The sequence below is a fragment of the Heterocephalus glaber genome, unplaced genomic scaffold, assembly GCF_053883595.1.
Source record: "Heterocephalus glaber isolate CG9 unplaced genomic scaffold, H.glaber_assembly_v1.0 deba00001504, whole genome shotgun sequence".
In the NCBI taxonomy this organism is placed as follows: Eukaryota; Metazoa; Chordata; class Mammalia; order Rodentia; family Bathyergidae; genus Heterocephalus; species Heterocephalus glaber.
In genome coordinates, this window is record NW_028258324.1 from 65,602,349 (window position 1) to 65,629,810 (window position 27,462).

General features: G+C 37.0%; 1 protein-coding gene across 8 annotated transcripts in view; it reads right to left on the reverse strand.

Annotated features, from left to right (window-relative positions):
- Window positions 1-27,462, reverse strand: part of Tp63 (tumor protein p63) — a 205,854-nt gene that overhangs the window by 63,616 nt on the left and 114,776 nt on the right. For all 8 annotated transcript variants that reach the window (XM_021255678.2, XM_004834790.3, XM_087186711.1 and 5 more), the window contains one exon: window positions 9,638-9,892. In XM_021255678.2, coding sequence (XP_021111337.1) covers window positions 9,638-9,892 — 255 coding nt within the window. The remainder of the gene's footprint in view (window positions 1-9,637; window positions 9,893-27,462) is intronic.

Here is a 27,462-nt window from a genome sequence, read left to right on the forward strand (position 1 = left end):
ATAGTCCTGGCTATGGGGAAGGGAGGAGAATTCCTCCAACTCAGAAGTTAGAGACAGATTAAGAAAAAAGTGACCATGTGAATACCGCTACTTTTCATTTTTGTTGTGGCACTAGCCAGCAAAATAAAACCACAATTATCCACTAATTCCATGGCTTTGCATAGAAAAGTTGAAAAAGTAAGCACAGTTGATACACTTTAATAAACACTGTTCAAAGGCAAACTCTCAGACTAATATATAAACTGTGTCCTTGAAAGTTTTTTCTATCACCATGGCAAGGACTAGAAAGAAGCCTCTCCATAACCATGCTAAGTCCTTCTTGTATCTACTGCTTTTGTGGGGCTTCCTCCTTAAGACCACTCTGGTCAAGGAACGAATACCCAACTGAGAAATATGCAAGTTATAGTTTCGAATTTAATCCAACATACCTTTTTTTCTTCTTATAAGCAAAATCCTTAGTTATGCCAGCATACAATTGACTCAGTTTCTTAAACAATGGGCTACACTATGGAAATTTTTGAGTGTCAGTCTTAGTAACATGAATACACTAGGTAAATATCCACTCTAAATTTTCTATAGAAAATTCTGAGACAAAAAGGCTTCTCAAAATATTCTATATTGAATATATCAAAATTCTGGCATTTTAATGAAAACATTTATTAGAACAAACTTTAATGAAAACATTTATTATAAAAATGATCAATTTAAACAAGTTAAATATATAAAAATATCTTATATTGTTTTAAATAAACTTAACACATGTATGTCAAGGCACACAAAATACCTAAGCAAACATTATAGGCCTACGAAAATCCTTCTGTTATTTTAAATGATTATAGTTACTTTAGTAGTAACAGCTTTGTTTTTATGACATGCAGTTAACTGTATCTATGACATATAGTTAACTGATAACAATTTCTTGATCAGACATGTAATTCATAATTATAACATTGTTTCATTGAGAAAATGTGGATTTTCTTTTTCAAGAATACAAATTAAAAAAAATAGAATAGAGGCAATTTATATTAAGTCCAGAGCTCTACATTCATAAGTGTTAATATTTTAAATTAATACACAAGGTAGGAGGAAAAAAATAAGTATGAGAGGAGATAGAAGGAATCTCTTTCCAGGCCAAATTATCAATTATAATTATTATAAATTAATTCCACTATTATTCAACTAGCATAATATATTTATATGTATGCAAATATGCATATTCATTTTTGAAGTCTAATAAAAAAGGCTAAGTTTTTCTTTTCGTTACCCAGTAAAATAATTACATTTTATAACTTCTTTATTAGCTCTGGTGAAATGTGATCAGCAAAACACTGAGGCACTAAAACATGGCAGCTGATTAAGAGATACAGGATCCAATTACCATGTTTTAAGAATAAGCTGTGTTGCATTAAAAAGTGCATAGATGTGTGTGTGTGTGTGTGTGTTTAAATCATATATATATAGCAAATCCCATATTGATGTCCTAGGGTTTATCTATTGTTTCACATCATGTCTTTTTAGGAAATAGAAAACCTCACAAACTGCCCAAATTGTAAACATGGATATAACGTAGTTTTCAGGAAGAAAAACTTGAGCAACAAAACTCCAGGGTAAGACAATAATATACTATGTTAGTAGAGTTTCATCTCTCAGGCTCTAAAAGTACTTAAACTTTAATTAAGTCTCAGAGCCATCCTACCCAGTAAATATTATAATGCCCATTTAATAGATGGCAAAGACAAAACCACCTCTCCCAGTTCATATTGCTTATTAGTACTCAAAAGTGGTCCTTCTGAGGCTAGGTTCTGCTTAATAAGCCACATTTCCCCAGAGCCTGCCCGATGACTTCTCATATTCGAATGAGAACTTCTAAGTAATCACTGCTCTTCTTATATAATAGAACTTGGAAAACATTCAAAGAAAAAGAAAAGTCTTTTGAAATTATCTTCCCAACTCAGTCATTATATTTCTTTACAACATGTAGTGCAGATGATACTGGCTAAACAGCAAAAAGCAAACATAAAAAAATAGAAATTAACCCAGGAAGGCACTCCCGTTTCATTGTTGAACTTGAAAAGCTCAGCACTAGCACTGCATAAAACTGCATATAGAAATCAACTTCCGCCTTTGCAGACCTTTCTGATACAGTAATAATGTGGTAAGTTGTAATTTTTTCACGTGTCTTCATTATAGCTTCAAACTAAATTGAGAGGATTCATTCTATTGGAAACTAAGAATCCCTCCCAAATTTATCTACAATAAAGTAGATCTAGCTTAGGATCTCAAGGCACTACAAATTTTCTTTCACATTTCAGGGGGATGAAATCTAATGACAGGGTCAAAGACACTATTAAGAGCCATGGGAGAAACATCTACTAAGATCATTACCTTTAGTCTTCTGTATGCCTATTTACAGGACCCCTTGTTCTAGAAACTATTTTGTCTGCATCACTTCTCCAAGGCTTCAAAGAGTGCAAAATGTGTATTCTACAGTAAATTCTTCTTTTATCCAGGATGGGAAGGCATTGGGAAGAAAAGCTACGTTATCTCAAGTCTCCTTTTAGTCACAGTGATTTGAATAAATATGCTAACTGCTGATGATATAAAATCCAGAGGCTTTATTATGTATGTAGTTGCTTTTACTCTTGGAATGACAGTTGATTGCTAAATACCTTTCATGAGAAATATGCATCTGCCCTTCATCAAAGACAGTGAGAACTTCAGCATGGCCCTAGCCACACCGTGGAAATGTCGCACTTTGGGGCTATGCAAACAGCTGAACGTGCAAAGATCCTATATGGAATGTCCTGCAATCGACAATCCCACAATAAATGGCACACATCACCCAGGGATGACTTTTAGTACATACTCATTTTAAGAGATTTGTTGACCTTAATGATACACTATAGTTTTCTCCAGTCATTAAAAAATTCTTATGCCATTATTCTCTGTTTATCCATCAATTTTCAGGTGTGATTTTTGTCCCCATTAAAAATAAAACATTAGTAAGCTGAGAAAATTGATTTAAAGCTCTTTGAATTTCACTGCCCTTCTTTTGATTACAGCTTTGGCCAAATTTAGAAAGTTACAGAGTTTTATAAATTATCTAATAATAGGAAGAGAAACAAATAAAATACTGTAGACCAACTACCTGACACTGCATTCCATCTTTCTTTTATAAAACAAAATTTCTATAGGAATGAAAAGATAGGAAGAACATTTAGTTTAAGAAAACAAATTGAGAAAATACTCTGATAGTGTATTGCTTAGCTAAGTAGAGGAAGGGATTAATACAAATTTCTTTTGAAAGGGACACAGAATTATTATTCCTAAATGAAATATGCCTACTAGTAACCTTTCCCTTAAATACTGGCTGTAGCTTGAAGTTATTTTACTTAAACTTCAGATAATCTTCTCTATCACTGTTAACGCATTATATGGAATTGCATGAAGTCTGCCTAATATTTTGTTTGGTATGTACTGTTGTACACCTTAAAAAATAACTATTACTATCATTTAAAGGTCTGGAGCTAATACACACAAACCCAACTTTCTAGTTACTCTTTAAAATTGAATCTTTTAAAGCTAGGTCTATATTCAATCCCAGTGACAGTGGGATGGGACTGCAAAGTAGATGACCTTGAAGGAAGGATATGGAAGCTCCTTTTGAACTGTCCGTGCATCACTGGCTCAGTTAGGTTGCTTTCTTGCCCCAATAGCATTTGAGCTTACTGCCTCTGAGGTAGCCCATTATTAGTCAAAATGATTTGTTGCATCCAGAGGGACAGATGACCTCATTCTCGATATTGATGACCACATCCATGATGACTGACTTATATCATGATCTTTTCCATATTGATCCATCACTCTAAGAATTTTTTTGAAAGATATCAAGTGGCTAGTGATGTCTACAAAACCAAATTAACTTCTGGCAATGAAAACATAAATGAAGAAGGAGGAGGAGGTGGTGGTGGTGGTGAATAAAAAAACAGAAGGAGAAGAGGGAGGGAGAGATAAAGAACTAAAAGGAGTAAGAACAAGAAGAAATGAGAAAAGTAAAATAATCTGTTGCTGTTAATCTTTTTACAGTAGAAACAGCAATATAAGGTTTAATTTTTTTTTTTTTTTTGGTACCGGGGATCAAACTCAGGTCCTTGCACTTGCGAGGCATGCCAAGGAACCACCGAGCTAAATCCCCGGTTATAAGCTTTAAATTTTAAAATTTCTGTTGAGTCAGTAGTTATTTCCTATAATAGTCACACGCAACAAATAAGTATCAAAGTTTTTTTTCTTTTAAATAAAACTCCATGGTACAGTCAAAAAATAACTCAGAATAGGGTGGGATGGTGATAAACATTAGATTATGTGAAAATGACCTATCACAAATACATTAGCCTAGAGTCAGCCTGGCCAGATTCTGGCAAGAGTGTTGAGTAGTTTATTTTACTCTCGACTGGGGAGCAACACGGTTGTAGCCTGCTTTACCAGGGACATTTCTAAATCAAAACCCTGCAGTAAGTTATGTGAATCCTCACTGAGACTCACCAAATACTTTATTTAGGATGCACTTCATCAGTGTTTTGTGAACTAAGAAAAGGCTTGGATAACAAATTAATATGGTCAATATTATTATTCTTTTTCATCATGGGAGGAGTAGGGGAAGGTCCTTCTTTAAGTATCCAGGTGATTTATGAAAAATGTCTTGCAAGAAGTGAAAATAACCTTTTTATGAACAAATGTTTCACTGGCACAAGTTTGTGATTTCTCTAATTATGGCTCAAACTTTGAGGAGAGATTTTTTTTCTTGGGGACTTGGGGTGCTAAGGATCAAAGGTAGGATCTTGAGCATGCTAAGCCTAAACTCTGTACTGAGCTACATCTCCAGCCCAGATGAGCTTCTTTTGTGAAGGGAAGCTGATAAATCATACTCATCATTGAAAAATTAGTCTGTACATCATGTCCTTTGATGGGCTATTCTTAAGAGTCTCTGCATTCCAGAGGGCCACGAGATGAGCTAGCTTGCATTAGATTTCTGCAGAGCTGGCAGCCTTTTTCTGAAAGTCTTACATTACAGGTAACCTGATGACAGGGAGGGTGGGTCACAGACACACATCTCAGCCTGCCTGCCTGCAGAGCCAAAAGTAGCCAGCTTGCAAGACCTAGAGTGAGACCAATAAGCCGGGATCAATGGAACTCTCCCGGGAACTGGCTGTTCCCCTTTCAAATGACACCTCTCTAATCTCTCCACTTGCTCAAGTCAGATTCTTCAAAGCTCTGAACATGACACGAGGCTGGCACAATTACGAAAGGCGAAAGAAGAATGCTTTCTCTAAATCATGGGTGGAGGCAGAAGGACCAATGTTATGGACAGTTAACGATCAGGGTCAGAACTGAGGCATGTTGCTGAAAGCTATGATGCCTGCCTTTAACCACCAGGAGAAGAAAAAGCACCTTGATCTGTAGTAAGGGCTACTGTATGCCCAGCATTGATTGTTCTAGCTTGTCCCTGTGAAAACCTAGGGAATACAAAATGGCATCCCCATGAAAGAGGGACAGGATTAGAAGTGAAGAAGAAATGTCTAAGGTCACCAGGTCTCTAGCTGTGGAAAGGGCCCTTCCCTGTGCTGGCAAGGAGAGCATGAATGTCTCAGACAGGCTTAGAGAACAGAACAGCCAGCGGCAGGTCCACGTTTAGGAAAGCCTATTATCCTACAGCATCTACTTCATATATTTGGATAGTGGATAATATTATAGTCCCTTGAGGCTGGAATATGCACATGAAGAGCCCAAAATCATTACGGAAAAAAGGAGCAGTCGACATTTTACTTTACATTCTCTCAAATTATTACCTGTTGGGAAACAGAACCCTCAATTAAACTACAATAAACTCATGAAACAAAGAGATTCAAACGAAGATTCAGTGAGTGCTTATGTGCCACGTGTCCCAGGCACTGATAGGTATATTTTCTTGCCATGCAATCTGAATGAGAAGGAAAGTATTAACATCACCATTTGCAGGGGAAGGAAGGAAGGTTAGAGAGATTGAATTTGGGGCAAAAGACCATATGCTGCTCATAAATTTCGGAATTGAAATCTACACTTGTGTTTCTTGCAATCTCTACACTACCGTTCTTTCAACTGCCCTATGGCTGGTGACTTCCAGCTAAAATACTAGACCAGCAGTACACTGTATTAAATTATGGCCTGCATAACTAGCATCAATTATATTGTGGAAATAAGAGAGTCTGGAACCATATTTTAAGTATTGGTTTGGAGGACGTGTGCATAAAATAGAGATCACAGAAAAACGTTATCACCCTTCACTTTATGTCATTTGAAGAAGTTTAAAATAAATACTATATTTTTATAGAACTGGAACCATAATCACATTCATTATTTAAAACGTTGGAAAAGCAAAAGGCAAACGCATATATACTTTAAATACGCTAGCTATATTCTGACAGTAATTCTGAGAGTAAAACCAGACAAATGCAAAGGGAAAAATTCAGCAGGAAAGGTTGACAAGTGATAAAATGGTATTAAGACAACTTTTATTAAAGGATTACCAGAAGACTTTGCAATATGTGTGGCCTCCCCCTAATGACAGCTGCTTCTGTTACTGCTAGTCTGCGGGCAGTTCTAAAATACAGCATTTTATTTGGAAAAACTGTTTTCAGCACAGATGCCTAAGTAATAGGTGTTGTGTAACGTGGCACAAAAATTCTCCTCATCAGTTGGGACTGGAGAGGACAACTCCACAACACACAGAGCCTGCTTCACCAGGATGTCTCTATCTCCCATCAGCCAGAAAAAAGAGACTGTCTAGACAGCAGGGTGGAAAACGTGAGATGGAATGAGGAGCCCTGGGCTTCTCTTCCTCCTTGGCTGGTGATTAGCCTTCCACCTTTTCCTTATAGTTTCCTTATTTATAAAACAGTCAATAACAGATCTGGTCTTGAGGCTCAGCTATGATAAATACACAAGAGAATACTTTTAACAATATGAAGCCTATGTATAAATGTAAGATTATATAAACTGGTTCAAAGAATTAGATGCTGCTATGTATAAGATTCAGGTATCCATTACTAAGAATATAATGTCATTTTAGATCATCTTAGCAGCTACTCAGATAAGGGTTCAGGTGCCCCAGTTTAGAAGAATTCTACTGAACCTGGAATAAGTCTGCTTGTGAACAAGAAAGAAATTATTAAATAAAAACATAGATACCATGCAATATACAAATAGGATCATTATTCCTTCAGATCTACAGCATAGACAGGAGATAACAGAAGAGAATCCAAGAGACACAAACCCAATTAGCAATGGTCACTCACGAATGACAGATAAAGTGCTCAAACAGAGCATAATACTTTCTAAAAGCATTCTGCACTTATTATTCACACTGTTATCTTCAGGAAACAGAGTACATTCATCATCCTCATCCTCATCTGAGGCAATACTGAGCTCTAGGAAGCTGAGATGACTTAGCTAAGTTCTCACAGATGTCCAAGACTAGAATCCAAGGCTTCTGCCTCTCGTCCAGTATTCCTCTTCCATCACCTAAGTACCAGGTTCTCTATTTTTTTCAGGGTACTGATTTGACTGCTGGCATATATAAAGAAATGTCACCAGTGTGCTACACCGAATTCTTGCTCTTCTTCCTAATCTACCACTTTGGTTGAAATCCCCAAAACTCTTCAGGAGATAATTTATTTCTCAGAGAACACCTTTGAGCAAAGGTGGTTTAGGACTGCATCAAATCTGCAAAAAGACTTTAAGGTGTCTGCATGAAAAGATGGAAAAGCAAGGATGAGAGAGGAAGGCTGGCGTGAGGCTGGATTTATACCAAGCTTCACCCTCACAGGTTTTAAATGATTTTGCAAGGTATGTGACTATGAGTTTAGTGGCCCCATACATTCATCATCCCCTCAGATGGGGCTACTTGGAATAGAGCAAAGTGCTGATTTAGTCAACCAGGCAGGTAACAGTCAGCCTTGAAGGTGAGTGACAGTAAACGTTTAACTGGCGACGACTCTCCTGACACACATGTCCCGTTTATTAAATAGTTATTTGGGTGGCGCTTCAGCAAAATATTAGTTAGACCAATCAACCAGCTATTTAGAGTCTACAAACTCTTAAATTTACTCACCTGTAGTATCCATATCCATGATTATAAATACAAATGAAATTGAATAATATGGCACAACTGCTAAGTAATATGTAGGAGAAAGATCAAGTTTGAAGTTAATGCTTAGACTTAACAGTTGAAATACCTAGGAGCCGTGACAGAATTTTCAAACCATGAAAGGAAAGCACTAAAATTTAAAAAATAAATAAAAGTTTTAGACAATTTCCAGGCTTTCTGATGTAAATGATCGAAAAGACAGAAAGACCACAACCCAATGGGGGAAGAAGGCAGAGATCAAAAGTAGGCCCAGCTACACCAAGGCCTGTGTAACTTGAAGACTGTCTCTCAAACATCTCCCAAGTTCTTCATCTTTTCTCACTCCCACAGCAGGAGTTATAGACACTGTCCATCACAGAGACGTTAGATCAAAATGCAGGAGCACAGGTACAATTGTAGAGAAAGGTAATAAATGTTACATACAGTCTATTTAATAAAATCCGTACTGATTAAAACCTATAGTGAACTAGATACTACATGTAAGATAAACATAGAACTTATTTCCAAAAGATTATTTTTACCAAAGAGGAAAAACTTTAACAATTAAAACTGTTAAATCTAAAGCTACATTTTATCACTACAAGATAGTGATATTTGGAAGTATTTCTATAAACCATGCAGACACTAAATTGTATGATAAACATCCATGCCAATTTGGTCTTGTATATTCTTCAATCAAACAGCCAACGGCTTTGTAGGTTTTTCTGCTTATATGGGAGTTTTATCTATGTTACAGTAACTGTGGAAGTGTTTTTTCAATTTTTGAAAAAAATTCCACTTAGTTTCAGAAAACTTACACATACAAAGATCTTTTCCCTCAACAATTTAAATTAGAATACCTTTTTCCTTGCTCAGGGCCCAGACAGGTAGTTCTAGAAGCTTTTATTTGGGGGACAAACAGCAAAAATGTTTCTAAATTTAATAAACATGCACATATCCATAAGTTATGATTCATATTATAGACTCTAGATGCATAAACTTATCAGCACTTAGTAAGTGAAATTTTACTTCCCTAAGTTCCTCATATTATTTTATTTTATTATTTTATTTTTTCAGTCACTTCTAACTGTGACATTTTCATCTTCACAGTAATGAGACTGATAAATCCTCCACATGCTGGAGCCTGTAAACACATATCCCATGATTATGTTACTTCTTATTGGCGTAATGTATTTTTTTTTTTCTAAAAAAACCCAAATTCCATGCAAAAGACCTCAGGACAGAGTGAAGTAGGCAGAAATGCACCGCATGAAACTGCTAGAAGCTGGATAGGATGCAGGCATTAGGGATGCAGGCATTTGGTTCTCAGGGATGGCAGGACTTCTCCCAATCCATGGCATTTTTCGCTCGGGCCCAGGGTTAATGATTCAAGAACCAAATCTCCATCCCTGAGTCAGGAATCTCCAAACCCGAAGGGAGAGACCAGGCCAGGCCGGCGCCCGGGGCAGACCTTACCGTCCAGGTGGCCGACTTGGCGGTGCTGGACTGCTGGAAGGACACGTCGAAGCTGTGTGGGCCCGGGTAGTCGGTGTTGGAGGGGATCGCGGGCGACGGCGAGAGGGCGTCGAAGGTGGAGCTGGGCTGTGCGTAGGGCGAGGGCGCCGTGACGCTGTTCTGCGCGTGCTCTGTGTTGTAGGGGCTGGTGGACGAGGAGCCGTTCTGAATCTGCTGGTCCATGCTGTTCAGGAGCCCCAGGTTTGTGTACTGTGGCTGCAAGGACACCCCAAGAGCCCAACGTTAGCCACGGAAGCCTCAGACCATTGCTTCAGAAACGGTAACATCGGGTGCATGCATTCTACAGGTGTGCAACGTGTGGAGAGAAGCGAAAGCAGCAGCGTGTGCTGCCGAGGACGCCGTGAGAAGCCTGGGCAGGGCTTTGGGATGACCTTCACGGATCACACACTCCACAGAGTGAAAGTAGGGTACAGGCTTCTGCACAAAGCAGGCAAAAAGTGCTGCCAAGTAGTTCAATAGGAACCCTTAAAAATAAGGAAATACTACCCGTCATTCCTTCTGAGGGTGCTTTAGCATCCAGTGACGAAGACCATTCGATATTGTTGTACAAAGGGGAAAAATCAACCGATCATCGAGATTCTTCTGGGTTTTACAGCTCTGAAAGTAGTGCCACGACACCAACAACAACACCTCAGGCAGCGGACAGACTTGACTGAGTGACTGAGAGAGGATCTTGTACTGTCCGCGCTAGTACAGGACTCCTGGGCTCAAGCGATCCTCCCGCCTCAGGCTCTTCAGTAGTTGGAACTCCAGGTACATGTCAACACACCCTGCCTCAGTTATAGACTTTAAAAGGTAACATGCCAGTCTATCATCTAAAGCTGGTTTGTTTTTTTAAAAAATCGTTCTTCCACTTTCTTTTCTAGAGTAGAACATGTATAAGTGAGATAAATATCCTCTCATTATGAATAAATTCAGAAGTGCATCAGCTCATGCAGTACCTTTGGACAGATTTTATGTCTTCTATGCCAATGGATCGGGGCACAGAATAAGTACTCAGTAAGTATTTATGAAAAGAATGAGTTAGTATAATAGGTAATGTGAAATGGGAAAAAAGGGGGCAAAGGGGAAGGAAGTGGGAGGGCTAGGGGAAAGGATAGAAGGGAATGGGATTAATATGAGAAAATGGAAAAATAGGAACAAAATCTTTGTAAATAGGGAGGACTGGAGGGGTTGAAGGGAGGGCTGGGCAAGGGTGAAAAATAAGAACCAAGAGAGATTATGTAAAGGTGCAAATTTCCAATGATGAATGTCATTATATTGTATACCTAAGATGTACCAATGATTAGAATGAATAATCGATAATGCAAAATAGGAAGAAAAGGTCCAAAGGGGGTAGGGGTAGTGGGAGGGGCAGGGGAAAGGAAAGAAGGGAAAGGACAAATGATGAGAAATGGAAAAAATGGAAACAAAGTCTATGTAAATAAGGAAGGATGGAGGGGGTGAAGGGAGCACAAGGAATGAGGAAAAAATAAGAACCAAGATGCATCATGTACAGGTACAAGTTCCCAATGATGAATGTAAATGTGTTGTATACCTGAAATGCACCAATAAAAGAATTTAAGGGAAAAAAAGAATGAGTTAGTTAAAAAAAAAAAAAGAATGAGTTTCTTCCCATTTTATCTGAAAAACAGATTTATTATATTACTACCAGAGAAGGGCAGCAAGTTGCCCAAGCACTAGCTAATAGGTGGAGTATAAAATTTGAAATTGAATCCTTTGGCTCTAAGTAGAGGGCTCCTTCCCGGCTTCCACACCAGGCAGCCTGGTCAGCGGAGTCAGCCCCATGTCATTCCTAACCCTGAACCACATGACACCTGTCCAGAAGGTGCAACCAGCTTAGAGCTCAGTTTCCCCTCTGTGAAACCTTCCAAAACATGGAAATTTCAGCTAAGGAAGATGGCAACAGGGTCAAATGCAAGAAGAGGTGCATATTTTAGAAAGGAAATGAAGAAGTTTCAATTGAAAAATAACCAAGAAACCCAGGCTAAGGAAACTGCAGAACAAAGCCACAAAGCAAGGGGACCCTGAACATTTCTTTTCCTTTTAACCTCCAAGAATAATGAAATTATTTTGTTGGACGCTAATTCTCCCCCACGGAGAGGAGAAACGACTGGGCCATTCCATTCAGTCCACAGAGCATCTGTCTAAATGTTAACAGTCGCAGCCCATTCCATTGCATTCATGCATTCGCATTCCACTGCTGAATGCCACCTCCCCATTTGCTCTGCAAATAACTATTAATCTCTTTACACTTATCCCCATGCTGACAAGAGCAGCTGTTTGTCTCGCTTTCCCTGTCCCCTGACTTCTGTAGCTCCTAGCCCTCTTCATCCTTCATCCTCAGCCTCCCCTCCCCACAGGTGGAGCAAAACTGCAGGTAAAACAACCAGGGCAGAAAAAAAACAACAACATAAAACCTGAGGCTGAGGTTGGTACAAATGTGTCCACACCCCTGGTGGAGCTAAAGCTCTCAGGTATCCAAGCCTGCGGCAACAGCCTGGAAAAAGGACTGAAAAGATATTTGTGTTCAAGCTAAGGGTCAGTATACAAAGCACTCCTGAAGGTCCTGTAGGAATCAGATAATGCTCCCAGAGACACGTGCTTCCCTACAGCAGTACAATTAGCAAAGCAGCCTTCCCTGACAAAAAGGACAAAGGAGCTGGCTGAGCACTTTCTCACAGGCTGTGAAAGGGCTGTTGGCCACCCCTTCGTCCTCCTCCAAGCTACACAGAAGGAGCTTCAGCTAATTGTGGCCTTGGATGAGAACAAAGAGACACCGGCCCTTTGAATTTTTTCACCCAAAATATATAAAGAGAAAAGTTTGGGGCCAAGCTTTAAAAGCCAGTGAGCAAACACTCGTGTATTCTCCAGGGACTTAAGAGAAGAGGAAATCCTATTTACCAAGAAAGCACAAAGGAGACCCTGCAATAGCATTTAAGACTGAACATATTGGGTGGAACCACAGCAGTGGAAATTGAGTTCTGCACCTCAGTGGGTGCTGACAGATCTACTTTTACAGTCTCAGGGAAAAGTCTGTACTCATAAATAATAGAATTTATCCTTAATGCTAATGGCCTAGTTCATGTAACAATAAGCTATATGTGTCAGTATTGGGCAAAAAAAAAAAAAAGCATATTATTCAAGGTAAGAACAGGAAAACATATTTCAAATTGAATTCTTTCCTAATTACACTTCAAAGAAATAGGGCCCAAGTAGTATTCTCAACTGTCTTCTTATAGGAAGAACAAAAGCCAGCACAACTAAGTAAGTTTAAAATGAACGCAAACAAGATGCACACCAAAAACAGAATGTAGGATTACAAATTTACTTGTTTTTCTTAGTTTATTATAAAAATGAGTAAGTCAGAAGCCTTCCATAGGAAACAGTGCTGTAAAGTTAAGTTTTAAAATATCTACTTTAAAAAGGTTATTACTTGCTTAGTTCTTTGATTTAAATAGAGATTGCATGTGTTGACAGAGGACGATTAGAGGCCGATGGCAGATCCACATAGCCAGGAAGAAGAGTCAGTGTTATAACAGGACCAACAAAATCAGCTCAAGTACTGAGTGCAAAATGGAAACCTAGAGTCCCTTGTTCATAAATTACTCAGACTTTCAAAACGGTGATAGGAGAACATGAAGCACAGGACAGTTCTGTTCAGAGGTTGGGCTGTGGGTGGAGTGAACTATACAGTGTGCTCGCCTACGAAGCAAACCCTCACCCAGGGCAAAGTGAATAATATCAATCTCTTATTTCCCACCAGCCCCCTTCTTTACAGACCCAATGACATTACTGTTACATAAACAAGTTTCATCAACACAGAGGTAAGAAACATGATATGCTGGGATGCTAGTGTAACACTCATTGACAGTGACAAGTAAGAGTTACAGAAATTAGAACGTGGCACTTTCGCATTAGCCACAAAACTGTCCTAGGAAGAACTCTCAGGCCCCTCATGTCCCAAGTGTTTCTTTTATTATAAAGATTATTAGAACATTTTAAATGAAGTAGGAAATAGATCCTTCCTTTCTAACCACAAGGTATCTTGATCTCAGAAGAACCTTAACATTCTCTTCAAGTGCACAAATAATGAATGAATAACATTCATTCATGTGTGAAAGAGGAGGCAGTCTTCCTTCTACAAACTATAAAAGATAAAACACACACACAACTTATCTGATAGCCACTATAATCCTTCCAAAGCAATGCCATTGATTTCTTGTGATTCTAAACAGATGCTTTATTTCCTATAAAAGAATGATGAAATAGTAGAGAAGGGGCTGGACTCTGGACTACCACCAACATTTGGGACTGGAATAAGTTAGTGACAGATGAGTTGATCTTTCCACAGAAAGGATGAAATGCCCCCAGAACACAGGAATATAACGTCACAAAGCACCCTTAGAGTGGTCTGAAGTATGGAGGTATTTTAACTTCAAACTCTACTTTTTACCACCAATCCTCAAATACAAGGAAGTGTTTATTATTTTTGATTGTTTTTAATCTTTCATAGAACCTTTTAGCTTTCTCAAAGCCATCTACAGACTGATCTGTTTCTGCACCCACCTTCGATTTGGATGCTGGCTGGGAATTAAAATAGCATCATTGAGGACTAGATTCTTCCTGACTGATCATCAAAATATACTATGAATACAATTTCTATAATTAAATTTTATTTTCCTTTCTTAGATTATGCTCTCGTAATGGTCTTAAAATTTGAATATATCGGAGACCTGGATTTTGTTTTCTTAAGCTGAATAATAATTGTTATACACAAAGCTCAATATTAAATACCTGGATTTATACTTGAAGTTTGTGATTTAATTCTTTTCCTATAAAAGAATTTAATATCAAAAAGATTCCGATCAAGTCATTCTACCAGTGCAGTGGAAACAGGGACTTAAATTTATGCTCCTTAATTCTCTCTCCACTAGTTTTTATAAGAGGGATGTTATAAGTTGGCTTTTCTGACTATCACTATATGTACTAACTAGTGTTTTGCAACATAGCAACAATGACCAATAGTAAATGGCAAAGAACTTAATAAAAATGGGAATAGGAGCTAAATCAGGGATAGGAGAGGTTACTGTTTGAATGTATAATCATAACTTGTTTACCTTAATGGAAACAGACCCATATTACTGAAAACAATAACTTGCTCAGGTTTCATTTGGAAGAAATTATCTTTATAATCTGTTAGGTGAGGCTTAGGGAACTGAACAATCTTTAGCAGCACCTATTTCCTGCATGAATCCTAGTAATGCAAGAGGACTCTGAAATGTGACTCGGTAACATGGGGTCTGGGTCCCATCACTGCCACCAATGTGCTGGATGGCCCTGGGCAATGTAATCAGACAACCAAGATCTCAGTTTCCTGGAAGTAAATTGGAATTGTGGACACCAAGTGTGGGGTGTAATACAAAAAGGAGTCCAGTTCTGACAGTCAGTGAACTGCTCTGTGACGAGATTCCAAAGTCAGGCTCTGAGACTACTTTCAAAATAGTTTTATGAGATAACCACTCTTTTCTTATTCAGATTTCTCTGGACCTACCTAAAAACCTAAGTGTCTCAGGCAGCATATTGTTTCCTCAGCTGGTATAACCTTTCACCTCAGGCTTCATGGAGGAGCTTTTGTGAACACTCTATAGCCTCTCTTGGGGAAAGAAAACACTTTCTCCATGGCCCTGGCTTTAGAAAGCATTCATTCGATTATGCTTTGGCAGACAGTACTACATTTTCATCCTTTAATATTAGCAGGGTAGTGATTTTCAACACACACTGCCTAAGGGAGAAATACTTGTCATTTTTAAGTCTTCTACCACCTGCCCCATCTCAAAGAATGATAGTTTGTTTTATGCTAGAATTAAACACAAGTAACTCAAAGCACTCCATTTGAGGTCAAGAAGTTATTTGCATTACAATGTCAAGCTAAAGCACCATCTTTCCACCTTATAATGCATTTACTGTCACATTTTTCTCATAACCTGGTTTTGCAAAGGACTTCTTTTTTCTTCTAAAAGTGGTCCTAAAAAGGGAATGCTTGAAATTAAAATATATCCATATCTTATCATGTACAGAGTGTAAGAACAAAGCATTTCACACACACATCTAGAAAGAGAGGATGCAGAAACTTTGCTAGAATGTTTTATGTTCTGACATAAAATGTCAAGATTCCTGGAGGGCTGAGATACCATAATTTAGGGGATAAATTCCTAAAAGCTCCAACTGGCAGCTGACACAAATGACATAAACTTGCCTCATCCGGTGGACAGAGGCATCAACAAACAGTACACATGACTGAAAAGACCAGTGGTGGTAAACCTTTTAGACCTTTTGATGATACAAACAGCCTGGTGCCAGGTTTGCCACCACTGGTGGAAGAACAAGTTGAAGATAAAACAGGGTCCAAACATAGCTAAAATAAAATGTGTAGAGTTTAATTCGGGAAAAATAAAATTTAAATTATATGACTTTGGTAAGTGCTCCTTTCTACCAACCATAAAAAAATGGACAAAATAAGAATTGAAAGGAATTCTAATTCTGAAAGAAATTGACATTATATGCCAAAGATACATTATAGGCTTAATTGAAAGTAGAATATATAATATATATATAGTTATAGTTATATATATTTATAATTTTAATGTTCAATAATTCTTGATCCAGATAAGAGAGAAATACATTCAGTTTCAGCTTGTTCAAATCAAAGGCTATCTATTAAAGTGGAAACAAAAATATATTTGAGAACATTTTCTCTAATTCATATTTTGTAAACATTTTCAATCTATAGTAATCAATGTTTCACCAGTTCTGTTTTGTATATATGGTAAAGTTAAGAGAAGAAAGTACATATCAATGAAAATTTTTAATGAAAGTTAGGCTATTTATATGACAAACATACCTTTGTGCCTTTCGAAGCTTAGCAATAATGCCTCATTCATTCTTAAAGGGAGTTTAAAATATTGTTAAAATAGTTTTGGTAGTGTATGTGTCTAATCTATATTAGAAATCATGACTTAAACTATAAAGTGATTAATGAGGTTAACATTTTATCACAGAAAATACTTTGCTCACCATAATATGAGATGGAAGACATATCCATCTCAATAAAATTATGATTAACATAACAAATAAAAAGCATAAAATCTGAAATATTATTTAGTGTCCATATTCAATCTGCTCTATAAAAATAATATACTCTATTACTACTACTGTTATACACACTCTTACTGGATCCTTTTTATGTGCTTTATAATATTTAAGTGCTTTGCAGGTATTTACTCGTTTAATCCTGTTAAGTAGGGAATATTATTAGCCTATATTTTGCATATGTTTTATAAATGAGGAAACTGAAGCTCCACAAGATTAAGTAATTTGCCTAAGGTAGGAACAAGACCTTGAATGAGAAACCAGTAAATCTAGCTCAATAACTCACTTTAGTATTCTTCACTGTGATTCCATGTGCATAGGAGTCACTGAAATGTCTGCCTGGAAACTTTATATAAAAGTTACATTAAAGGAAGGTGCATCTATTTTATTCCTGAAGATCTTTTTTCTTCTCAAAAAAGACAGGATATAAAACTTTATCCATTCTTAGAATGCATGCAACTGCAAAGAGTTAGACACCTAATTCCTTGAAGCTAGCACGTGAATGACTCTGCAAATCTGATGATTTCACTCTTAAACTTGGATCTCTTGAGCTCTGTTCTTGTAGAATAAAAGCTCCCTATCTTTAACATGGTACTAGGAACAGTATTTGAAACCCCTCTTTACCAGACAGGCCCTCTATCAGCTTCTCAAAGAAGAGCTCTTTCAGTTGCAAGCCTTTGGCAGATCCCAACTCTTTCCCAGTACATTGTTCAGCCTTCAGATTCAGTGTCATCTTCTGGAACCTTCTTGCCTGGATAGATTATTTCTCTCTGTTTCACATCTGCATAGCAGATCCCTTTGTGTCACTTAATTGTAAATGAAGTCAACTAGCTGCATAAATATTTCTTAATGTTGGCCTTGTAAGCAATAAAATTTACATGAGGTCATACTTGGAATATTTATTGATAAATCTCTGGTGCCTAGACCAATGTCAGAGACGTAGTAGATGCTAAGAAAACAATCCTTTAAAGAATAAATTCAAAGCATTCAAACTTAAAAAAAAAAATCACTTTCAGTAAGATTCGTTTTATTCTAATAGAATCAAGTATCACTTTTTTATCCTGAAAGAGATGTAAATCTAAATTGGATTTATGTCTTTATATAATACTGGCAGGCGAACCCTACAGTGTATCCTGAAATAATCTCTATGACCTTTAGTTTGTGTTTTGCTTTGTCCTGGTAGGTGGGAATTGTGCTTTCAGCTTCAGCTCTTATGGGAACCAGTAGCAGAATAGCCAGTCCTGTCACTCACAATGCAATGAGTAAGACTTGGTAGCACACACCTAGCTGAGAAGTTCATTAATGAGCTTCTACTTCCTGAAAACGAACACATCCACACTTTTGTGCCAAGGCAGTGTTTGTTTTTTGGTATTTATTTATTTATTTATTTTTGCTTTATGGTCTAGATTCTGTTTCTAATGTCTCTAGCTCAGCGATGAGAGTCCAAACCTTTGTGGTCATTTCACTGTTCACTTTCTACTGTGGCAATTATTGGCAAACGCAGGTTGTTTTGGAAAGAAATCATCTCAAACAAATTTAGAGAAGATATGTAGTTTTTGGTGGATAGGCTACAAAATGTGTCCCTCTCTGTCTGATTTCCATGATTTTCTGCCTGGTTAGCCAATATTTAATTTAGAGTAATAGTATTACTAATGACTTACAAATGTATGTTTTGAGTGACTAAAATTTTAGTTAATTAGAGTTACCATGCATTTCCTGGAAATGACATAAATTCATAACTTTATTTCCCAGGCTTTATAATACTCACTCAGAAGCCAAAACATGAGCCTTTATTTGCAAGAAGAAAACTGAGCCAAGGACCATACTACCCAGTCTGACTATTCTATATGCATCCAAATGAGGAACACTATTTCATGAGTTCTAATTTACTTTTGCTTGTCAAATACTTTGCTGATTGCTACATACCTTATTATATTAGAGGTAAAGTTTCCAGTAATTTATTGTGCTTTGTAATTAGACATGGAGACTTACATAACATTGGAGTTTTCTTTTAAACTGTCACTTTGAACTGCAATGTAAAAGTGAAGTTTGCAGCTATGTGGAAAGCCTGCCTTACTCTGAAAAGCCACTTACCTATTCACTGCATTCTGTTGACTCCACTATAAAAGTAACAATCAATCAATCAGTTTAGTAATTAGAGCAGCTCATTAGTGTCTTTGAAAAAATACTGTTGGGACATGATGTCTAAAGCAAAATGGCTTCAGGATTTCTCAGGCGTCCCTCAGTAATAACACTATAGAAAACAAAAAGGGAGAGTGTTTGCAAACCATCAAGCTTATTCACCCAGATCAAACCACCCACATCTCTGGTAGGTGAGCTAGAAACTTGCAAGGGGCAAACTGAATCAAGAAAACAGTGTGGAAGCAAGTAAACACTTTTAAAAAGTGATTGCAATGCAAGATAAAAATCTAATCTATTCAGGTGCCCCCCCCCAAATCAAACACATTCTCTGTCCTGATGGGCAATCAATTATATGAAAGCAGCATACACTTTCCACTATTTACCTGGTAGAGACAAGTCACTTCTTACTTAGCTAACTGCTATGTATTTTAAAACTTTCTGGCCACTTGAAGTATAATGGAAATAAGAGCGAGCTCATTAAAAAAAGTCTTGTAAGATGTTGAGGAAAACTATATGATTTGGTTACTTACAGAACATACAGGTGGGTAAGTGTAATGTGTAATGCGTGCAATTGCTTTACTCTTTTTGCATAAGTCAGTTACAATAGCCCTTCCTTTAAATTTATGCCACATCTCTATCTGAAGATAGCACTTCAAACCACAGCAGCTGATGCCTGTACCTGAGGCATTCAGGGAACACTATTCAGCAGTTCCATAGAGGATACACACATACAAATAGACAGCATCTTCTTCCCTCCAACAGCCTTCAGTCTAGAGGCAGGGAGGAGGTATCTGGTACACATAGAGAAGTCGAGTCCAGAGTCATGAGTGGGGAGATCTGAGGAATTTTTAAGAGTAAAGTATTTCCCTAGCATAGCTGTAAAGGAATTGACCCAGAGTTAAATATTTAGGTTTGGGGGCGCTGGAGTGTAGAAAGTAGGTAGAAAGGGTCTTCTCTGTAAACTCTCCTTAGTCAATTCAGCGCTGCAAGCACTTGTGAAATTGTTGAAACAATTTCCCAGGCCCAAGGCTCAAAAGAGCTTCCTCCCTTTCCAGTGTTACCATTTTTCTCCGTGTATCTTGTGGAGCCCTGGCCTTAGTCTGGTGACAGTCTCCCAAGGTCTATTTAAAAGTAATCAAGCCATTCCCAAAACATCTGATGTTACCCTTTGAGAGGATAATGGTTTTCCTTTTAATTCTGATTCCATCAATAGAGTGACACTAATCCAGACTGATTTGAGCAAACAGAGCATATTCCCCATTGTCTCTGTGATCTGACCAGGAATAAACTGAAGAGAGATCACTACCTAGATTGGAAGTTGCCCCTTTGGGTGCTTTTCGCAAGCTTAAAAGGAAAACAAAAATGCCTGTGCAGAGTTCTGTCCAAAGCAAGCTCACTTTGGGGGTGGTAATTCTTATACAGGCATTATACTAAACTGCACCTATTAGTGGCTTTACCATCAATAAGAAGGTAGAACTATTTCTTTTGTAGTGTTTCCAGAATAGCTGACAAGAGTGTTTCATAAATTTCCGCCTCTGGCAAACCACCACAGATTGCCTTAAAATTCCTTTTTTTATAAGGACATTTTTTTCCCCATTTAAGAAACACAGACAAGATGGAATTCAGATTATAAATTTTGCAAAAAGTATCAATTTACATGTTCTAGTCATATCCACTAACATTCCAAAAGCATTGCATTCTTGCTCCTACCTAGAACAAACATGTGCTTGACCTTAACACCAGTTGCTGAATTTTAAATTGACTGATGAACATTATCTGGTAAAGTCATTCAGTTGAAATCTGCACTACAGTCCAATTTCACTTTGTCTTTGGAAAAGAAATTTGAACAACTTTATTTAAAAACCACAGTACATGAAGTCAGCCATTGTCAAACAAAAAAAAAATTTAGAAGTAAAAAAATTTCCAAGAATTTCTGTTTTTGGTAAAAAACTGAAAGGAATGCTGTTTGAACATATAGGTACGCTATTTAATCAACTGAAATGTGGAGAAGTATAAGATACTTCCGAAAAGACTTTCCACATACTTCATTTAACTACTCACGTCTTCAGAGTGGGCTGGGTGGCAGTGTGGTAATGTAAAATTTCACCATTTCCTCAAATATCTGCAAATGGTTAAAAGCAGGACAATCGTACACTAAGCTTGGATACTTTTAGAATCTACTTTGTGCAAGTGGAGGATATGCTTAGTAAAGAAGAGAAAGAAATGATGTATAAACCTGATGCCTCCCCACTTTGCATGGGGCTCATTTTCTCCTTCCTATCCACTTCCTTTGCCTTTAATTCAAGTCAACAAATCCCCCACTACCACCTGTTTGCTGTCCTCTGCCCCACTCCTGTATACTAATGTCCTGTTCAGTTGGCCACATTTTCTTCTTGGGCGAGGTGGAAGTGATGGTGGAGCATGTAGAAGGAGAGGATATTCAAGTAGGTAAAGTTATGTCTATTCTCAGTATTTGTCTTTAAATATTGTCTTAAATGTATAATCCTGTTCCAAAATCAAACCAAAAAAATTTATAAATTGTCTTTGCGAAATTCAGGTTTTCCATTGTTGTTGTTCTTCTGTTTAACTTGATTTCTGAGTCATTCATCTTTTTAAATGACACTTTAGCATTTTGTTCTGCTCTATTACTTCCCCGTTTAGATGCTCATTTTGAACAAATGTCATACTTAGTACATTTTCTCCCATATTTGCATTTAGAGCAGTGACCAGAAAAAAAGTTCTCTTGTACTACATTTAAGATTACTATTTAATAAGCAAAATTAACTCCTAATTAATTTTTGCTCCTACCTTTGGCTAATCTTAAAATGTAATCACCAATGTTCTGTAAAGGCTAAGGCATCGATCTCTCTCTATTGAGGTCTGAAGAATGAGAAGAGGTAATCCTCAAGTTCTCCCAGCGCAAGCCATTATTTGGGCTAATTTTTCTCCCTTGCTAGAGTATGTTCTTTCTTTCCCTTAGAGAATGTAGTCAAAGTTTTGAACCTCAAGTTCTGAACACTGTCCATGCATTCAAAACACACAAAAGTCCTAGTTGTCAGTGAGATAAAGGCCTCTACCATCTTTTCGTGCTGTTTCTAGGAAAGCTTTCCATTTTGACATAAATATTAAAGCATACCAGTGTTTAAATTAACATAGTACATTCTCTTTTCAAACCAGTATTACCATGCTCTTTCATCTAGTCTGGCACAATTCTTCCTTGTATTTTCACTAAATTTCTTTTTTTTTTTTTTTTAACATTCACTCTACTTTTACTCACATCTTGTGTTTGTGTGGTTGTATCTCACACAAAAATATATATGTATCCACATATTATTTTATATACCTTTATACAAAATGTACATTTTTACCAACACTGGTGAATGACATGTAGGACACTGTTATGAATTTCTGAAAACCTACAAAATAATTATAGGATAATGACTTTTTATTTGATATGTTACATTTTCATATTATTTTAATTGTTTTATAAAAACAAGTACATATTAAAATTTTAATAGAATTTAAACACAATAACTACCAGCATGAAGTTTTCCAACTGGATTATAAACACATTGGAGGAATAATTTTTTTTCCTTAAATTCTTTTATTGGTACATTTTAGGTATACAATACATTCATTTACATTTATCTTTGGGAACTTATACCTTTACATGATGATGCATCTTGGTTCTTATTTTTTCCCCATTCCCTGCCCTCCCTTCACCCCTCCATCCTTCCCTATTTACAAAGATTTTGTTTCCATGTTTTCCATTTCTCATAATTTTTCCTTTCCCTTCTTTCCTTTCCCCTACCCCTGCTACTTCCCCTACCCCTTTGGACCTTTTCTTTCTATTTCACATTATCGATTATTCATTCTAATCATTGGTACATTTTAGGTATACAATATAATGACATTCATCATTGGAAATTTGCACCTTTACATAACCCCTCTTGGTTCTTATTTTTCCCCCTTCTAATTTTCTACCATTTATACAGAATGGCCTTCATCTTTTTAGTTCTTGGCTAAATTCTGGGCTTCTAACCACATGAAATATTGTCCTCATCATAAATAATTTAAACTTTCTTTCTTAGAGAAACTTTGGTGTCTCTTACCAATCTCGTTTTCTACTAGAATCCTTTATGAGTACTTTATGTATTTCCTAAGCTGGTGAATTTTCAGAGGTTCATGGCTACAATTTACTGATTTCTGATTTCCTCATGATGCTTATTTCCATGACTGTGCTTAATTGAGTCTCAAATCATTGTATTTGGTTTACAGGCAAATGTATACTACTTTCTCATGTTGGGATGGGATACTGGAGAAAAGAATGAAACAAAGAATTAAGTCTTTATATTCAGAGTAACCAATCGTTTATTTTCTAAAAGGGATTTTTTTTAAGTGAAAAGAGGTATTATTAATAAGTAGACAGGAACAGTTGGCATAAATATTGTTAATCCAAGAGGAAGAGTCCCCAACTTATCTATGGCAGGGACCACAGCTATTAAAGAAAGCTACGGGCCATGAATATATGAGACCTTAAAACCGCTCCATTTTTGTTCTTCTAAAGGTTCCAGAGACATGATTGATGTACTTACAAAATAGGCAACCAACGTCCCATCCACAGAAAGGCCTTTTGGTACTTCTAAGCTATGGTTAGCAAAGCCATTTGTCCTCCCAAGAGCTGTCTAGTAGAGCTTCAATTATACCACTCCCTCTCTTAGAAGCTGTCTATGACTTGTCATTGCCACTATATAAAACACACTCTACTCTAAGAGTTATGACCCTTTGAACCACTATATTTTACATTTCCAACTTTATTTCCTAACTACCTCAGACATTTAATTCTATCTGAACTATTTGACAACTCTGAGTATACCAGCTAACACCCTACCTCTGTGTCTTTGTTGTTTATTTCTTCACCTGAAATCCTCCTTTGCTGTTAAATTCTTGAGACTTGGAAAGTTCTGTCTTTCTTTGCAAATGCAGCCACATCTTACATATCTATGTAAACTTCCTTGAGCCTCCTAAGTAGTGACTTTCTGTCTCTTGGGCCGTCTATATTATCAGCCTCACATTTCTAATACAGTGCTTCAGCTCTAACCTGTATTACATTTTTATGGGTATGTATAACTGGCTCATTCCTGCAATGGACTATAAACTTCTCAGTGTAGAAAGTACTTTTACTCAATGTTAAATCCTGTGTTCTATGACATACATGCTGTTGTTTAATATTTATTTAAGAATGAGTCAGTCGTTTTGCTAAATTACATTTCTTCTCCTCTGTACTTCTTTTAATAAATATTTCAAAACAGAACTCAACCACAGAGTATAAGTGAAAGCTACGGAATGCTTAGAGAAGTAGCACTTTAAGCAAACCTCATTTCCCTATGATCATGTGTCTCCAAATTATCTTCTGAAGAGAAGATTAAGAATAAGATTAATTTTGGATTGATTGTCTTACCTTCATATTTCAGTTCATTGTTTCCAGACCCAAAATTTCTACCCTACTGGGGACCCTACACATGCTTCATCAGATTGGTACTGGATAATTACACTGTAATTATCCACTGATACACTATATCTGTTATCTGTCCTTTTCCTCATCACATGAGGAAAAGAGAAAATTGAGAGTCAGCTGGGCTTGGAAAATTTCCATCTTCAAAAATCATAAAATGTATAGAGATATTACAAAACTAAGTTGTTTTTCACTGAAGTAACATGTTGTTATCTGTGCTGATTCTTCCTTATCTTTTAACAAAATAATTAGAAGTTAAAAATATTCAACAGGAGAAAAAGTAAAGTTTAATTTGATAATCACAAAATGAAGGGAAGTTTTTTACCTATGGCCCTCTCTCCTGCCAGCTAGGTCTCACCCAAAACAATCATATGCACTCAAAACTAGAGTGCATTTGTGGAAACACATTTCTTAGTCATTTAACCTAAATCTTTGCTTGGTAAACAACATCTATTGACCTCAGATATATACCCCCATAACAGGGAGAACACATCTAAAGGTAATACAATGTTAAAATATGTATGTAGCATGAGGAAAGGACAACCAAGACTTTTTGGCTTGCTCCAGATAATCCAGATGTTCATTCATGGTTCCTACTGTATAACCCACACCCCTGTTGAGGATCACTGCTCTTCTAAAAAACAAACCAAACCAAACATGTTTCCTTTATCTAGATAAAGGACAAGTGATTTATTATCACCAAATCATTTTTCCAATAGTAGTGAAAGAAGGCATGACTATGATCTGCAATCTAAGATCTCTTTCTCCCAGTCCCCTCTGGGCTTGAGGGGAACCGATTGGACAACAGAGTCCTGCAGTCTAATTCCACAGCATGGAGCAAGGGACACAGCCCGGCTGACACCCGAATTCAACCTGCAGCTTCTGCTTCTTGGCCACTAGTCTCTTTCTGGGGAGGCTAAATGTCTCAGAAGCACAACATAGAAAAGTTTAAAATGATACATTTGTTAACTATGAAGAGAAAAAACACCCTCCCTTAAAATAGTACAGTAATGGGGTAGGAAAAACTATTCCTCTTGACCATGCAGCCCAATGGTCAATTAAATGACAATGACCAGGACTCAGAGCTCACACAATACCCTCAGTACTTTCTTCTTGCATCCAGCTAGCCTTGAACAACAGTTCTTCACAGAAACTCTTGGAGTATCTGCTATGAATTATAACAGCCTTTTAAAGAGTGTATTCAATCTCTCGTACTACAGAGAAAATTATTAATATTCTATTAATAAATACAACTCAATCATGTACACATAACTCCCTTAATTATAGAAAGAAAATCATTAAATCATGATATGTTTCAGTATAGGAACCTTGACTCTTCTATTTAGTATCAATAAATCATTTATCAAAGTAACTTTCCTTCTTCATCCAAAACAGAGATGGGAGATTTTAGCAAAGTTCTCTTTCTAAAATGGAGTTTAAGACTCTCTCTCTTTCCCTCTCTCTCCCTCTCTCTTTCTCTCTCTGTCTCTCTCTCTCTCTCTCTCATACACACACACACCACCACCACCACCACCACCACCACCACCACCACGACCATGACCACCCCAGACCAATCTAATATTTTAGCAAAAAAGTCAAAATAAAAATTTGTGTAAATGTTTCTTTTTTTCTTTCTTTTTCTTTTCTTTTATCATCATCATCGTTATTATTATTATTATTATTATTATTATTATTATTTGATCTCTCTTTCTCCAAGTCTGAGACCTGTCCCAGAGGCTGTGTCATTGTGAGCCTAGCACTGGGTAGTGGAACTTGCTTGAAGCCTCTCCATTGTAACTGAAGGGTAGAACCTTGGACTGTGCCTGTTTCATCTTGCCCATTTTCTCCTCCCTTCCGGACCCTTTCCTGTTCATTAACAGCTTCCCAAAATCTAGTTCTGCTTGAGGGAAAATGTAACTGGAAAGTTGTAGAAAATGGACATTGTTCTTTTATTGTTTTTGAGTTATCGACTCAAAGAAATTGCCAGCGAATTACATTAAAACCTAATTGAAGTCGGAGAATATACAACAGTTTTAAAATAACGTTCACTCTCATTGGAAGTTCTAAGCCTATTTTAATAGTCTGTCCACTTTTAATAATTCTTGTATGCTACTGCTAGCCATTTATGTATCAGTGAACTAATAAACACTAATTCCAAGCTGCTAAAACTTTTGTATTAAATTTCAGGGTCACGTGGTCCCAGGCATTTCATTTGCTCATATGTACAACTGCATTTATAGAAGTCTAGATATTAATGCATATTCCTATACAAAAAAGAAAATTGTTCTTAAGCAATAGAGCAAAAATCTTGCCATGAAGTTAGCTCAAAATATACACACTGGTGGAAGGATATGAAAGTCATGAAGCACATATGCCAAAAGACACAGGAAGATAGAAAAGTTCAGCCATGTTCTTTCCTAGTCTTCTGGGCACCTTAGTAGCATTCAATAGAAGACAGAGAAGCTCTGCTTTCCACCTCCTGGCCACACATTTACCTAACATTTTGAAAAAATGCAAACAAGTATACAGGATTTTTTTTCATTATATTCTCACACACAAAATGACTCTTGTTTTCACAAAACACAGTAAGTCCTACAAAGGTCTTCAATCCCAGTGTTTATGAAGTTCTTTTCTTTCATGACATTGTATTTCCCTCAATCGTTTCCTTCTACTTTACAGCAGTTTTGTAACTTTCTTATGGACATCTCTGAACCAACTTTCTCTTTGTTTTAGTATTTAGGCAAACATAGATCTTAAGGTGTACATAAACACTAGGTGAAATAGATCATGAACAAAGACAGACAGACAGACAGGTGTGCTCAGACAGACAGATCACTACTTAATGATTGGAACTGAACAAAATCAGATCCAACAGAAACAAGAAGATAATCACAAAGTTACCTCCGTTTTAAATTTGTTTGCTAACTTTTAAAGCTAACTTTCAATATTAAACCAA